Source organism: Triplophysa dalaica, chromosome 2 (genome assembly GCF_015846415.1).
Source record: "Triplophysa dalaica isolate WHDGS20190420 chromosome 2, ASM1584641v1, whole genome shotgun sequence".
In the NCBI taxonomy this organism is placed as follows: Eukaryota; Metazoa; Chordata; class Actinopteri; order Cypriniformes; family Nemacheilidae; genus Triplophysa; species Triplophysa dalaica.
Window position 1 is genome coordinate 20,956,294 of NC_079543.1, and position 13,781 is coordinate 20,970,074.

At 38.7% G+C, this 13,781-nt stretch overlaps 1 protein-coding gene across 1 annotated transcript in view; it reads left to right on the forward strand.

Moving 5' to 3' along the window:
* Positions 1-1,622, forward strand: part of mtnr1aa (melatonin receptor 1A a) — a 40,114-nt gene extending 38,492 nt beyond the window's left edge. The window contains exon 2 of the mRNA XM_056730463.1: positions 600-1,622. Within this exon, the coding sequence (XP_056586441.1) occupies positions 600-1,468 (869 nt within the window). The 3' untranslated portion in view covers positions 1,469-1,622. The remainder of the gene's footprint in view (positions 1-599) is intronic.
* Positions 1,623-13,781: the final 12,159 nt, after the last annotated feature.

Here is a 13,781-nt window from a genome sequence, read left to right on the forward strand (position 1 = left end):
AAGTGAGTCAGGAGTAATAGTGGACACAAAACACTTCTCTGTAGTGCACAGTAAACAGGGCTATGTAAATTACAAACTTATATTAAAGACAAACAATGAATGAATGAAGAATATTTAACACATTAGATAAATAAATATACTTGTACTTAAACATCAAGAGAACAGCTGTATATAACAAACAGAGACTTTTACACTTTTCTGCAGCAGCTCTTGTCAAAGCAAAGCGACGAAAATACATCGCAATGCTCGCTTCATTGATTAAACCTCGAGCAGACGCGTGTTGAAATAGGACTCCCGCTTTTTTTTTTAGCTGCCCATCACGTGCCAGAGTTAACTGTTACATCGACATAAATATACAATAACTCATACAACAATTTTAAAGCTGCACATAAGCTGAGATGTATTCTTTATTTATCAATCATGTATTAAACATTTGAAATTGTATTTAAAACACGAAATCTCAATTATTAAATAGAATGTTCTTTCATGTCATGTATCACTGGGTCTCTTCAAGTACCACTAGTGGTACGCGTACCACAATCACAACATTGTGGCAACATTTTAAAAACGCTCCTTAACTCTTCTCTGCTCTTTCTCAGGTAACATCTTTGTGGTCAGTCTGGCCGTGGCGGACCTGGTTGTGGCCATCTATCCGTATCCACTTGTCCTCACTTCCATATTTCACCGGGGCTGGAACCTTGGATACATGCATTGCCAGATCAGCGGCTTCCTGATGGGCGTCAGCGTAATCGGCTCCATTTTCAACATCACCGGCATCGCAATTAACCGTTACTGTTACATATGCCACAGCCTCAAGTATGACAAGCTATACAGCGACAAAAACTCAGTGTGTTATGTGCTCTTGATCTGGGCGTTGACAGTGCTCGCCATCGTGCCCAACTTGTTCGTGGGCTCACTGCAGTATGATCCGCGGGTTTATTCCTGTACGTTTGAGCAGTCGGCTAGCTCTGCGTATACAATCGCCGTCGTCTTCTTCCACTTCATACTTCCCATCATGATCGTTACTTACTGCTACCTGCGAATCTGGGTTCTGGTCATACAGGTGAGGCGACGCGTCAAGCCTGACAATCGCCCCAAGCTCACGCCGCATGATATACGAAACTTTGTCACAATGTTTGTGGTGTTCGTGCTCTTTGCCGTGTGCTGGGCACCTTTAAATTTCATTGGGTTGGCTGTGGCGATTTCTCCAGAGCGTGTGGTTCCTCTGATACCCGAGTGGCTCTTTGTGGCAAGTTATTTCATGGCGTACTTTAACAGTTGCCTCAATGCAATAGTCTACGGAGTGCTGAACCAGAACTTTCGTCGCGAGTACAAGCGTATTGTGGTGTCGGTATGTACTGCAAAGATCTTTTTTCCGGAAAGTTCTAATGAAGCACAAGAGAGACTCAAGAGCAAACCCTCGCCACTCATGACTAACAACAATCAGGTCAAGGTGGACTCTGTGTGAACGGCCATTCTGGAAAATCCAGCATAGCTGGTCTGACACCAACTGGTAACTGGTTCATTGCTGGTCCAAGTTGGTCTGACAGCTTGGACCCGCTAGAAACCAAATGCCAAGTTCCAAAACAGCTTAAGGGGTTTGCAGGGGTTTGTATGTGTGTGTACACATTTATACGATGACGAAAACATAAATAAAATGTATCTTTGCTTAGAGCTAAGCAAACTTAAAAAATAAATAATGATTAAAAAAAATCTGATAACACTACCAAATATGTGTCTTGTCCTAAAACTGTGATATTTTGCCTCAAAACAATCAAATGAACAGGAAAATGTTATCATGTCTTTTATAAAGCACTTTCTTTGTTTTTCATTGTTGGTCAAATGTACTTGTATGAATTTAAATGTTTACAGTGATTATACAAATCTATGTAAGACATACTTTATGTAATGTTTTTTTATGAATTATCTATTATATGTGAAGGTATGATTGATATACTGTATATACATATACTGTATATTGTATCACTGACGTTGATAATTCAGTGAAGAAAGAAAATTATCAAAAGGATGCCATGAACATCAGCATTCTATCTCTTCAATGCCTGGTCACGAATGGGACCAAAACTTTACAAATACTCTACCAAAATAGCTCACTATGCTTTGAAATGACCTCGCCCGGTTTGACACTGTTACTCTGCATTTAAGGAAGCAATACACCTGCATTGCTGCTTTCCCACAAGCCCTTGCAAAATATGTTTGAACGTATGGGATTCCTTTGCTCTCTGTTAATTCTTTGTCTTCACAACCTGCTTTTTTAATCTCTTCTTTTCTGTTGCGTATCACTTTAGAAATCTTTTTTTTTTCCTTTCCCTTATCTCTCTTCTCTCTAATCTTTGTATGCATGGATCCAATGACGAGTTCATATGCAAACTAAAAATAATGAAATGATTTTAAGAATAAAATGATGTTTAAAGAAAAAACATACATAAACACACAGATTGAGTGCATTTTCATATTTGGCCGTGACACTCGCTGAACTGCTCTTTTGGTTAAATACGACTCATAATAAAGCAAACACTGTTAGGCTTAATGTGCTGGAGTGTATTAAAAGTTTGGGAGAAGTTAGTGCATAATAAACGACTACATTCAACTTATTGTGGTGAAGTGTACCAAAAGTTTGGGAGAAGTTAGTGCATAATAAAAGACAAAATAACAATAACAAAAACAAAATACTTACAAAAATGTTATTTTGTGTGTAGCATTATATAATAAAGTCTTATATTCAAACCATTCTTATACTGTAATACAAACAAAATAAACTATAATGTTACATTTGCTCCATAATATAATACGACAACAGTCAAATATATATTGTTTTGTAAGTGTTTCATCCTCTTTATAAAATCGCTAAGGATACAGAATCAGAAATGAAACATAATAAGAACTGATAAACCAAAAAACTGAAGGATAACCACCAACCATCATTGTATTTCATCTATTAAATACTGCATTCGAAAATTAGGGCAGAACTGTACATTATTATCAATGCCCAAACACAAGTATTAAAGTGCAGAATTATAGACTAAAGCTTATGCAATAGGTCCAGATGAGTATCATGACACGTGATGACATCATTCCGTTTAATCAAACCCAACCGATTAAAAGATTGCGTGACAATGAATAGGCAACATAAAAATGCCAGGATTTACCTACCTGTGCACAAATCTGCACCTTTCCAGAGATTTTATAACCCTTTGTGTTCAAATTGGTAGAGGCTGTAATTTAGTGTATATAAATGTCTGGGAACAGCAATTTAAGTGTCGATTTGCTGTGTGGTATATACAGAATGATCAGTTTTACAGTGGGTTACACCCTGATCAGGGTTTTAGCTATCTTTGTTATTATTTGATGATATCTGAGCTGATCCAGAAACAGTCCATTTAATTTGATGTGATTTGCAGATGAGTTCTGGCTTCCCAGACACAGATTTTGACTATTCCTAGACTGCAGGATTTACATTGGAGAATCACCTGTGCAATAAGTATTTGACCCAGTTCTGTTATTCTGTGTCTAAGCAAACAGCCCCAGTTCTCTATTTATGTTTTTTGCAACCAAGCAGATCTACTAGAATTCTGGAGAATTTCACATCTGTGGAATGATCTGCTTGCTGCTTCAAGATCAGCAGATTCTGTGGCAATCTTAAATAATCGGCTGAAAACACATCTATTCCGTCAACACCTGACCGATCATTTCTGACTTCTAAATCTTTTCTACTCTATATATATATATAAAAAAACTTAGCTCTGAACACTGTAGTAGGCTTTGTCAGACATGTTTTATTGCACTTATGCTTTTTGTTGTCCTAATGTTCACCCAATTGCTTCCATTGTTTACCCAACTTGTGAGTCGCTTTGGATAAGAGCGTCTGCTAAATCAGGGGTTCCCAAAGTAGGGCTCGGGAACCCATGGGGGGTCGCAAGGCCGCGAGGGTGGGGACACAAGATGATTTCCAGAAATATTTTTGTATTATTCGAAATTGCGCAGTTAATGAATAAGTGTTACAAAATATATATAAATATGAGTTAAAAATGAAACCATGCCAATAAAAAGTCATCAGTCTTAGGAGGAGCCCGGCATTTGCATAAAGAGTACATCCATCAAATCGAATCAGTTTGATGAAATTTGTTTTCTTTTGTGTTGTCATAATGTTTGTGTTAGGATTGACCTAATAAGTACTTCTGCGCAGTTGCACGCAATGTTTGTATACTTTATCCACCTCTGAGGATAGTGGTGGCCTCGAGTTCCGGGCAATGTTATTTTGGGGATCGCAGGCTGAAAAGTTTGGGAACCTGTGTACTGTGTCTGTGTACATAAAATATTGTGTTTGCACACAGTCCTGGTGGTGTAAATAGAAAAAATAGCCGGACACAAAAGTCAACACTGGACCGATACGATTTTTAGTTCATGTTTAAAAATAAAGGTGCTTAAAAGGTTCTTCACAGCGATGTCATAGAAGGACCATTTTTGGTTTTCGAAGAACCATTCAGTCAAAGGATATTTAAACAACCAACTCTTGCTTACATTTTTATAACTTTTGCGAGACAGAAAGGTTCTTTGGATCTAAAAGGTTCTTCATGGAACCATTTATACAAAAAATGGTTCTTCTAGGGATCGTGAAGCACCTTTATTTAGTGTAGGCTACTTGACTATCTGCTAGAGAATGATTTTCATATGACTTAAGTGTAGCCTTATCAAAATTCTTGCTTTCCTGTGGACTTGAATGAATACTTTATTTATTTAACATAAATTTTAGTGCTGTTAAAGTTAATGCATTGCTCACTGGCTCAGAAACGTATAGACAGAGAAGGGTCACAGAAGGAGTGGGATGTTGATCGGAACTAGCTTGGGATGGGCTTAGCCACACGTCTCAAGCAATGAGAGCATTTGGGGTTGGCCTAACTGTGCGTTCACACCGCCACCTTCGAGAGCATCAAAAATCGCTCTGGTCGTCCTTCCAACAACGCTGTAGAAAGATTCTTGGACGCTCTGGTGTAGACCAGAGTTTACAGGGCTGCGTTCTCTGGAATCCTCTCAAGCGGTGGACTTCTACGATCCGTTTGATTGCAGCCGGACCACGTCATAGCTCATTAACATAAAGTCTTGCTGGATGTAACTTTTGAAAGCCTTAGATGACCATCGGCTGAGCGGTTGGATCTGGGAGTGTGAGAGGCACATTTGGGCAGCCGTGGTCACGGCGCCAATGCGTAAAGAATGGCTGGAGAAGTGATGTGCTGGGATGCCGGTATGGAACAGAACTGATTTTAGATGTTTTTGAAACCAGAAGCGTGTAACGGGGTGATTCATCTGCATCTGCTGTGAAAAGAGGTTCGATGGAGATTTAACTTGTGCCGCACAACAGCACCAGAAGGCTCACGCTGTGTTTTCATGAGTTCTCCAAATTTTGCACTAAACTTCTTAAATTGTTTGGTTGTGTATGCATGCGTGCCTTTAAAATAATTATCTCAGCTCTCTTAATGTGACAGACTGAGACTGCAATGCCATTTTTCCACAATAATATGTTTAACACTGTTTCGTTTAACTTTGTTTTTCTTATTGGCCTGGCACTTTCCTTCATCCCTGTAATTCAAGCACATACCAGGTAGTGCAGGTCTATGTGAACCCAGGTCTGGCTTCATCTCTCTCTGTGGTGAAGATGGAAAGCATCCATGGAGATTAGGAAAGGGAGAGAGAGAGAGAGAATAGTGTGAGGTCAAGCGGAGACAGAAACAGATGTAAGAGTCTGCATGTCATACTGGGTGCTTGCTTAATAGCTCAATCTTTCTGTAACTTCGCCTCACATGGCAGGAAAGCTGGCAGATCCATTTAATGTCTGACTTAAACACTTTGTGTATAACTGTCTTTCTTTTTTTGGTTGGCTGCAATGGAAATTCAGCAGTTAAAAGTTCGCCCTTTATGTTTATCGCTGCACTTTTAAAAAACGTACTAAAGCACTAAAAGTGGCTCTTTGCTCTTAATCATAGGGGAACCACTTTAAGTACTGTATGTATTCTTCAGTGGTTCTTCATAGGGTCTTTGGGGTCTTAGAGGTGCTATATAGCACCGTTTCTATAAAAATAAACTGTTTAAGGGCCGCTATCCCAAATGCACTTTAAAATGTTTGTCTACCAGAAATTGAGTGGCCAGTGTGTGTGCAGGAAATCCTGTCATTTTGCAAATCCATCTATTCTTCTTTTTGTAATCTCCTTTAACCACAACAGTGACACAAAACAGGCTGTCGGCGATCCCCTATCAATGTTATGTCACACTGATTTATGCCCACGCATAAAGGCTCAAAGACTCCGCCATATGAGCGTGTATTTCCACCTTCCGCCAGAGACACACTGTCTGCCATTTTCAGGCAAGAGCAGAAGTAGCCAGCGAAAAAAATGTCTAAGAAACAACAAAGATGTGCTGTTGTTGGATTTAAAATGGAACATTAATGTCTTTATGTTCCATGAGCGGGGGAGCCGGTTAGCGGCTGTTGTTTACATGTTCGCGGCTAAACCTGACACTTTACATTGGTCCAAAGACAGGAGTTATGTCGAAACGTTTGTGGAAAAACGTATCGCGGCCATCGGTTAAGAAGACTTTTAACCGACATAATTTCTGTTAAGCTTATACATTACATCGAAAGAAAGTTATAGCAGTGTCTTTCTCGGTGAGTTCAGTGTTTTCTCGTACGTCCTCAGTGTTAAAAAAAACTTAGAGCAGATAGAAACAGAGTGCGCATTTGCAAGACAATGAAGTTAACTCACAAGGTAAAAACACCTGGTTGCTGATCTTTACATACCTGTCTGTCATATACAAGTACGCTGAATGCATGTTTTTGCCAATTTCCGTGTTTATGTCTGTTAGTAATATGCATTTCACTGTTATGCCGACGACACCCAGATCTACATCTCGCTTCACCCAGACGATACCACTGTAGCAGCTCGCATTACAGCCTGCCTCGAGGACATCTCATCTTGGATGAAAGACCATCACCTACAGCTGAACCCTGCCAAGACCGAACTACTTGTGTTTCCAGCATACCCTACGGTCCAACACGATTTCAACATCCATCTTGGCAATACCACAATCACCCATTCCAAAACAGCCAAGAACCTCGGAGTCATATTAGATGAACAGCTGTCCTTCAATGATCACATTGCAAAGACAACACGGTCATGCCGATATGCCTTATTCAACATTAGAAAGATCAGACCATATCTCACGGAGCATGCGGCACAACTCCTTGTCCAGGCCCTGGTAATCTCAAGGTTGGACTACTGCAATGCTCTCCTTGCTGGTCTTCCTGCAAAGGCTATCAAACCACTGCAGCTGGTTTAGAACGCAGCAGCACGCCTCGTCTTCCAACAGCCCAAAAGGGCTCACGTAACTCCCCTTTTCATCTCGCTTCACTGGCTACCGGTTGCAGCCCGTATCAGATTCAAGTCACTAATGCTTGCCTACAGGACTATCACTGGATCTGCACCGGCTTACTTCCACACTCTCCTGCACTCCTACACCCCATCAAGATCCCTGCGTTCAGCATACCAGCGACGTCTTGTATTGCCTTCCCATAAGGGCAGTAAATCGCTCTCCCGCTCTTTCTCATTCACAACTCCTTCCTGGTGGAACATTCTTCCTAACTCTGTCCGTTCAACCACATCTCTCACAACATTTAAAAAACTACTTAAAATCCATCTCTTGTGTGAATACTTGACAAAGAAATGAAAAAAAAAATACACTAACCCTTTCTCTCAACAGGTAGTGGTCTAGCTTTTGTTGAAACCAGTAACTTTGTATTGGCACCTAATGTATTATGGCTCCTGTATGACATATCGCTTATTGCTCCTAAACTCTTTGTAAGTCGCTTTGGATAAAAGCGTCTGCTAAATGTCTAAATGTAAATATAAATGTAAATGCATGCACATGATTAATATTCAAAGGCCAACATTTCATACAGCAAATGGTCAGTATATGTTTTTCAATCTATGTTTTTGTCTTTTCCTTTTAATTCATATTTATGAACGAGGCATTAAGGTGATTTTTATTGCAGTTACGGTATTGTTTTGGTCGGACATATGGTACTATTTAGCACTAAAAGTGGTTCCCCTGTGATTGAGAGCCAAGAATCACTTTTAGTGCTACGTATATAGCACAACATTTTCTTTATGTAAGTTTTGCAAATATCTAGCCAATAATATGTATTAAAAAGTGATTGTCAACTTTGACAACAAATTAGCGATGTAACAAAATCTCACTATACAATAATATTGTTTAACATTCTCTATCTAAAAGGCCCAGAAGACCTATCATTTCATACAGTCTTGTGACCACGATAATATTAAGGCAATTTTGCTATTGCAATATGATATTATTGATAACATTCTAATATCCCTACAACACAGTGTCCAATCATTGAAAAAGTTCAGTGTTTTTTCCATTTCCAGAAAAACTGGAAATCCAAAGTTTCAGAAGGACATGCAGCGACGAGATGTAAGTTTTATTTTATTCATGCAACTGTATATCTATTATTCTATCACTGCATTTTTGAAATTTTACCATTTTGCCAGTCATGACAGGACGTCTGATAGATGCTTATGAATATGCAATAAATAAGATCTCGTGAGGGTTGGCCTCGCAACTTTTCAATGGGCTCCTGTTTGCAACGATCCAAACAAATATTTGCATATTCATAAATATTTCAGCACTGACCTAGAACCAGGCACAACGTTTTGGAGAGATTCTGAGATGACCTATTACACCAAACAGATGTGTGAGCAGCAACATGGGAGAAATGAATCATTTAATCAGCACCGCTCTTTACTGGTTTTACGCCAGCACTCCAGAAAAATAACTGCTATTTGGCTATCACGAAAAACTACATGATAAGGACATCTGGCAATCTATCACCCCAGAAATCAAATCAGTGTTGCTGAAAACGCTCTGTGGACTGCATTTAGATTAGGATTAGAAACTCCCAGCGTGCATGGGCCAGATATTAATCCCTACTGGAATGAAAATGTCTTGTTAATCACTTCCCGATGACAGAGATAAAGTCTTATATGGAAAAATGACACGAAAATATGACGGCTCAAGCAGGATGATTCTCCTAATGATAATGTGTGAAATATAAAGGAATGTGTAGATTCCTGCTTTGCGTAAATGAAATGTGTCGTTTACATACGTGTGTGTATTTAATCCATCCATCAAATGCTTTGAAGGCTGCGAGGTTAATCTGATCTCTTTAGTGCATGTGCAATGCCGGTGATATTAGCTTCGAACTGCCCTTGACTATGGTGCAGAGGCAAATCTTAAGCATTCCCTAGATGCAGGTGTTCAGGGCAGATTTAAGGGCGGTAACTGTGGATTGATTTGACCAATGGAAAGGTCAAAACTGAGAAGTTCAGAATCTGGAGACAAAACAAAATATACAAGACTGATAAAAAATAAACCAAACTTGTAACTTTTGTTCAAGGGCTTTAAAAGGATATTTCGGTTTAAGGTGGTCTTAGCAACAATGGTAGGCAGAGGTGTAAAGAGTACCTGAAAACCATACTTGAGTAAAAGTACAGATACCTTGCAGAATTATTCCATTACAAGTTACAAGTCAAAAAATCCAAAACAACTTGAGTAAAGTATCTGATTTTAACAGTACTTGAGTATTTTACTCATACTGAATGTAAGCTCAAAGCAGCACGGGTCCTTAACACTTAAGAGAAATGTCAGTGAGAATCAAGAAACAGATGATTTGTGAGGAGAGAAATCGCATCAAACTGATCAAAATTAAGGTTGACAAGATCAAGTGCTCACAAGGAAACCAATCTCCTTCAAAAAGCTCTCTTCAGTAAAACAGATGAATAAAGTAATGTTAAGTAAAATTACAAAAGTCAAAGCCTTTTGGCCTTATCGACAACTGCAGTCATGTGCTCTTCCTACATAGAAACACCAGTGATGTCAACTACCTGATAATGCACCCGCATTCGCATAAAGAAGCCATGATGACCAGTTTCAGTAAGTAAGGGCAAAATGCACAATACAACGTCCTGTAAATGACAATATTGTATCTCCTGTGGCAGAAATAAACTGCTGCAGAAAAAGCTAGGTGCCATGCAAAATTGAATGTGTAATTGCATTAGTCATATACATAGTACATATACTTATGAAAAAATGTGGTCCAATAGAGAGTAAAAGTTGGTAATATCGTTAATACATAGTACAACTAGATAGTAGAGTTTGGCTGGTAGATAGCCAAAAAGATACACAAGTACAGTAACTAATTACATTTACTCCAATACTTTACACCACTGATGGTAGGGTCCTTCATATCATTTTGGGATAGAAGGATAGGGTCCCGCTTTCATTTGCTTTTGTGAAACAATCATTTTAAGCCTGGTTAGCAATCCTGCCACATCCCCCACGTTTTATGGAGATAAAAGTAGCTCAGATGCAAGCGTAAAGCAGCACCTTTCTCTCTTTTTCACTTTGATATCTTGCTGCCTTTCACTCAGACTGACCCTTGATGAACAGATGTTAGCTTTAAAACATCACACAATCACACAAGAACACTTTAATATGCTACACTGATGACATGAAGACTGACACTGAGCACAGGGTCACAGGGGGGGGGCACAGGGTCTTCATAGATAATGTAATGATTGAACAGAGCAACCAAATTTGATAATCTACATTTGACAATTATTTAATCTGCCATTGTGTTCCATTACAAGCGGTTTTGGCGTAGGCGAGCCCATGACTCATTTGCCACCCCCTCTGTCCACTCTGTCAAACGCACACACTCTTCCAAGTCACTGCCGGGGTCTTTGTGCTTCCAGAGAACAGAATTCAATTACTCTGTTGTGCTCCACTGGGTTTCTAACGTTCAGGACAGTTTGGCTGAATTAAATTCCATCATTATTAGGCCAATTATTTTTTAGTCATCCAAATCTAATTCCATTTTTCTTACCTCCCTCTGTCTTTCCCTCTGTCCTGGGACTCTTAATAGATGAGTGGCAAGTCTCGAATCATAAGATGGACCTAGTTAAAATAGGTTGAATCTTTAGTTCTTCAGATGCCCCTTTATTTTAATAATCAAATGTTTTTTATGTGATGATAAATTATTGAGAGTTGGTAAACTTTTTAAGCCAACAAAAAAAAAACAGTACACCACCAGTAATTAAATTACCCTAAAGTTGTATTCGAAAAAATGCTGGGTTATTTTCTGCCCATGGTTGGGACAAAAAACGACAAAGTCAACCATTGGCTTGTAAATAAACCTATTCTGGGTTTTATTTTAGTGGTGTAAAAAATTTACTAATTTAATGTTTTATTATTGTCCAATTTTTAAATATTATAAACCTAATTGTTAACCTTGTAAATCGTGTTCTCATTGGTCTAATTGACACCTTTTGAACCCTACTGTATATACATAGCATTGCATGTATTAAAGCAAAGGCTTTTGTGTGCAACAGAATGCACTGTCGTTGTCTGGTTTCCTCATTATTTCCATAACTTGAGTAGGACTACGTCCCGCCCTGGGGTGTACCAGCTGTCGATTTGGGTGGACCAGTGCCACTCTTATGTGGCCTCATGCCTTTTACAGACTATCTCACGCCAACATTCTGCTAAGCCCATCACTTCAAAGGACTGTCTGATGAATGAATACAATGCTACAGAGGATTTCTGTAATGCTCAGTCATTGAATCTAACCGGACAAGCACACCCCCGCGAGATGAAACATTTACCATTGAAGATCACTTAGTATCAACATGTTCTGATGGAGCGTAAAATGAGTGTGTATCTAAGCTGTACTGGATAGCTAAATCCCTCTCATTCAGACCCTGTCATCTGCAAGCCAAATCTAGAACACACACATACACACACACTTTTTTTAGCCTACATTATCCCTTCTAATCATTTTGTGGCTTTTCAGCTCTCTTCTATTTTTAGTTTCGATTATGCTGTATGTCACAAACCAACCTCAATGTTATTTATTATTCAATGGGGATCAATACACAGATGAAAACTGCCAAATTCTTACATTAAAAGACATTTGAGCTCTACACAAGTTCCTATGGATCAGTTCCCAAAATATATTCTGGCGCCATACCGTGAACAGCTTTAAAAACAAACAACATCATTTTATACTGAACCCTATAATTTATCGGGAGCTAATCCAGGTTTTTTAACACAGGGGTAATATCCTCTCTTTTCTTTGTGCTAGTGAGAAGCCTCGCAGCTGCATTCTGGACCACTTACTTAGAAATCAAGAATTGATTTACTCCAATGTACAGTGCATTACAATAATCCAGACGGGAGGAAATAAATGCATGAATCACTATCTCTAAATCCGTGGATGATAAGAAAGATTTAATTTTAGCAATAATCCTCAACTGATAAAAGCAACTCTTCACCACAGAATGAACCTGCTTTTTTGAAAGTAAGAGCTGGGTCAAAGATGACTCCCAAATTTCTTAACTGTGACCGCACATTGGAAGACCATGATCCTAAAAGAGCATTATTGTCTATGTCAACTTGATTTGACCCAAATAAAATTACCTCCGACTTAGTAGTATTAAGCTGAAGACGATTTAGCATTAGCCAGCATTTCACCTCCTCAAAACAAGATTACAAAGATGACTGAGACGGCCCTCTCGATTGAATGGGGAGATAAATCTGAATATCCATTCCATTCCATTTTCTACCGCTTATCCGAACTACCTCGGGTCACGGGGAATCTGAATATCATCAGTAAAAAATTATGTGACATATTGTGTTTCTCAAAGATATTTCCTAATGGCTGCAAGAATATGGAGAACAAAATAGGACCCAAAATGGAGCCTTGAGGAACCCCGCATTCCATAGAGGAACGCTACAGAGGAAGAGAAAGTTCCCATCTTCACTGAAAAGGACCCACCCTTCAAAAAGAAAAGAAGGGATCGCTGCAATTTAATAAACAAATGGAATATTTAAAAGTACACGTTGCTTGCTAGCCATATCAAGTCAGACCAATATTGTATATTTACAAGTATATATCAATATTTAATGTGAATTATGTTAATGTGTGTATTTTAACATGCATAATGACAGTCTGTGGGATATAGTATTACATCGGAATAAGAGCAAAATTGTTAACACATTTCCTGTTTAGAGATGTTGATGTTGAATGTGTATGAAATACAATCAGTGCTGTCCTTTATAAACCTGAAGGATAAAGACTTTAATCAAATAGATTGTAACATAATCCAAAGTGCAGCAGTATATCTCACTTAAACAGTTTGGTGCTAATGGTATAATTTCAAGTTTTCCTGTGTATACACCTGCTCGACCTGATTTTGCCAAGTGGTTGATGTTTTTAGGGCAACATATTTTGTTTTGAGTAAAACCTAAACCCACACCAAACCCCAACCCTAACCATAACTTACCCCTAAAATCAGAGGGAACTGATAAGTGAAAAACAATGGTCTAGAAGCACCTCATCATGGTTGGAAGATTAAACTTAAAATAAACGGCAAACTTTTTTCTGAAATCTGATTTAAATGTTGTCCCAGGGTCAACATGATGTTGTTCTAAGAGTTTTTACCACTTGGCAAAAACAGGATAGGCGTTTACACCTGTTGCATGTTCAACATGACACAAGCACACCCTTATGTTTACACGTTTTTATTATGATGGAGACATTCCATTTGACTTTCATTAAAACCCTGCTTTCCTTTAGATTAGTTAAAGAGGTAGTAAAGCACATGGCTTCTGCAAATCTCATGTTCGAAAAAAGC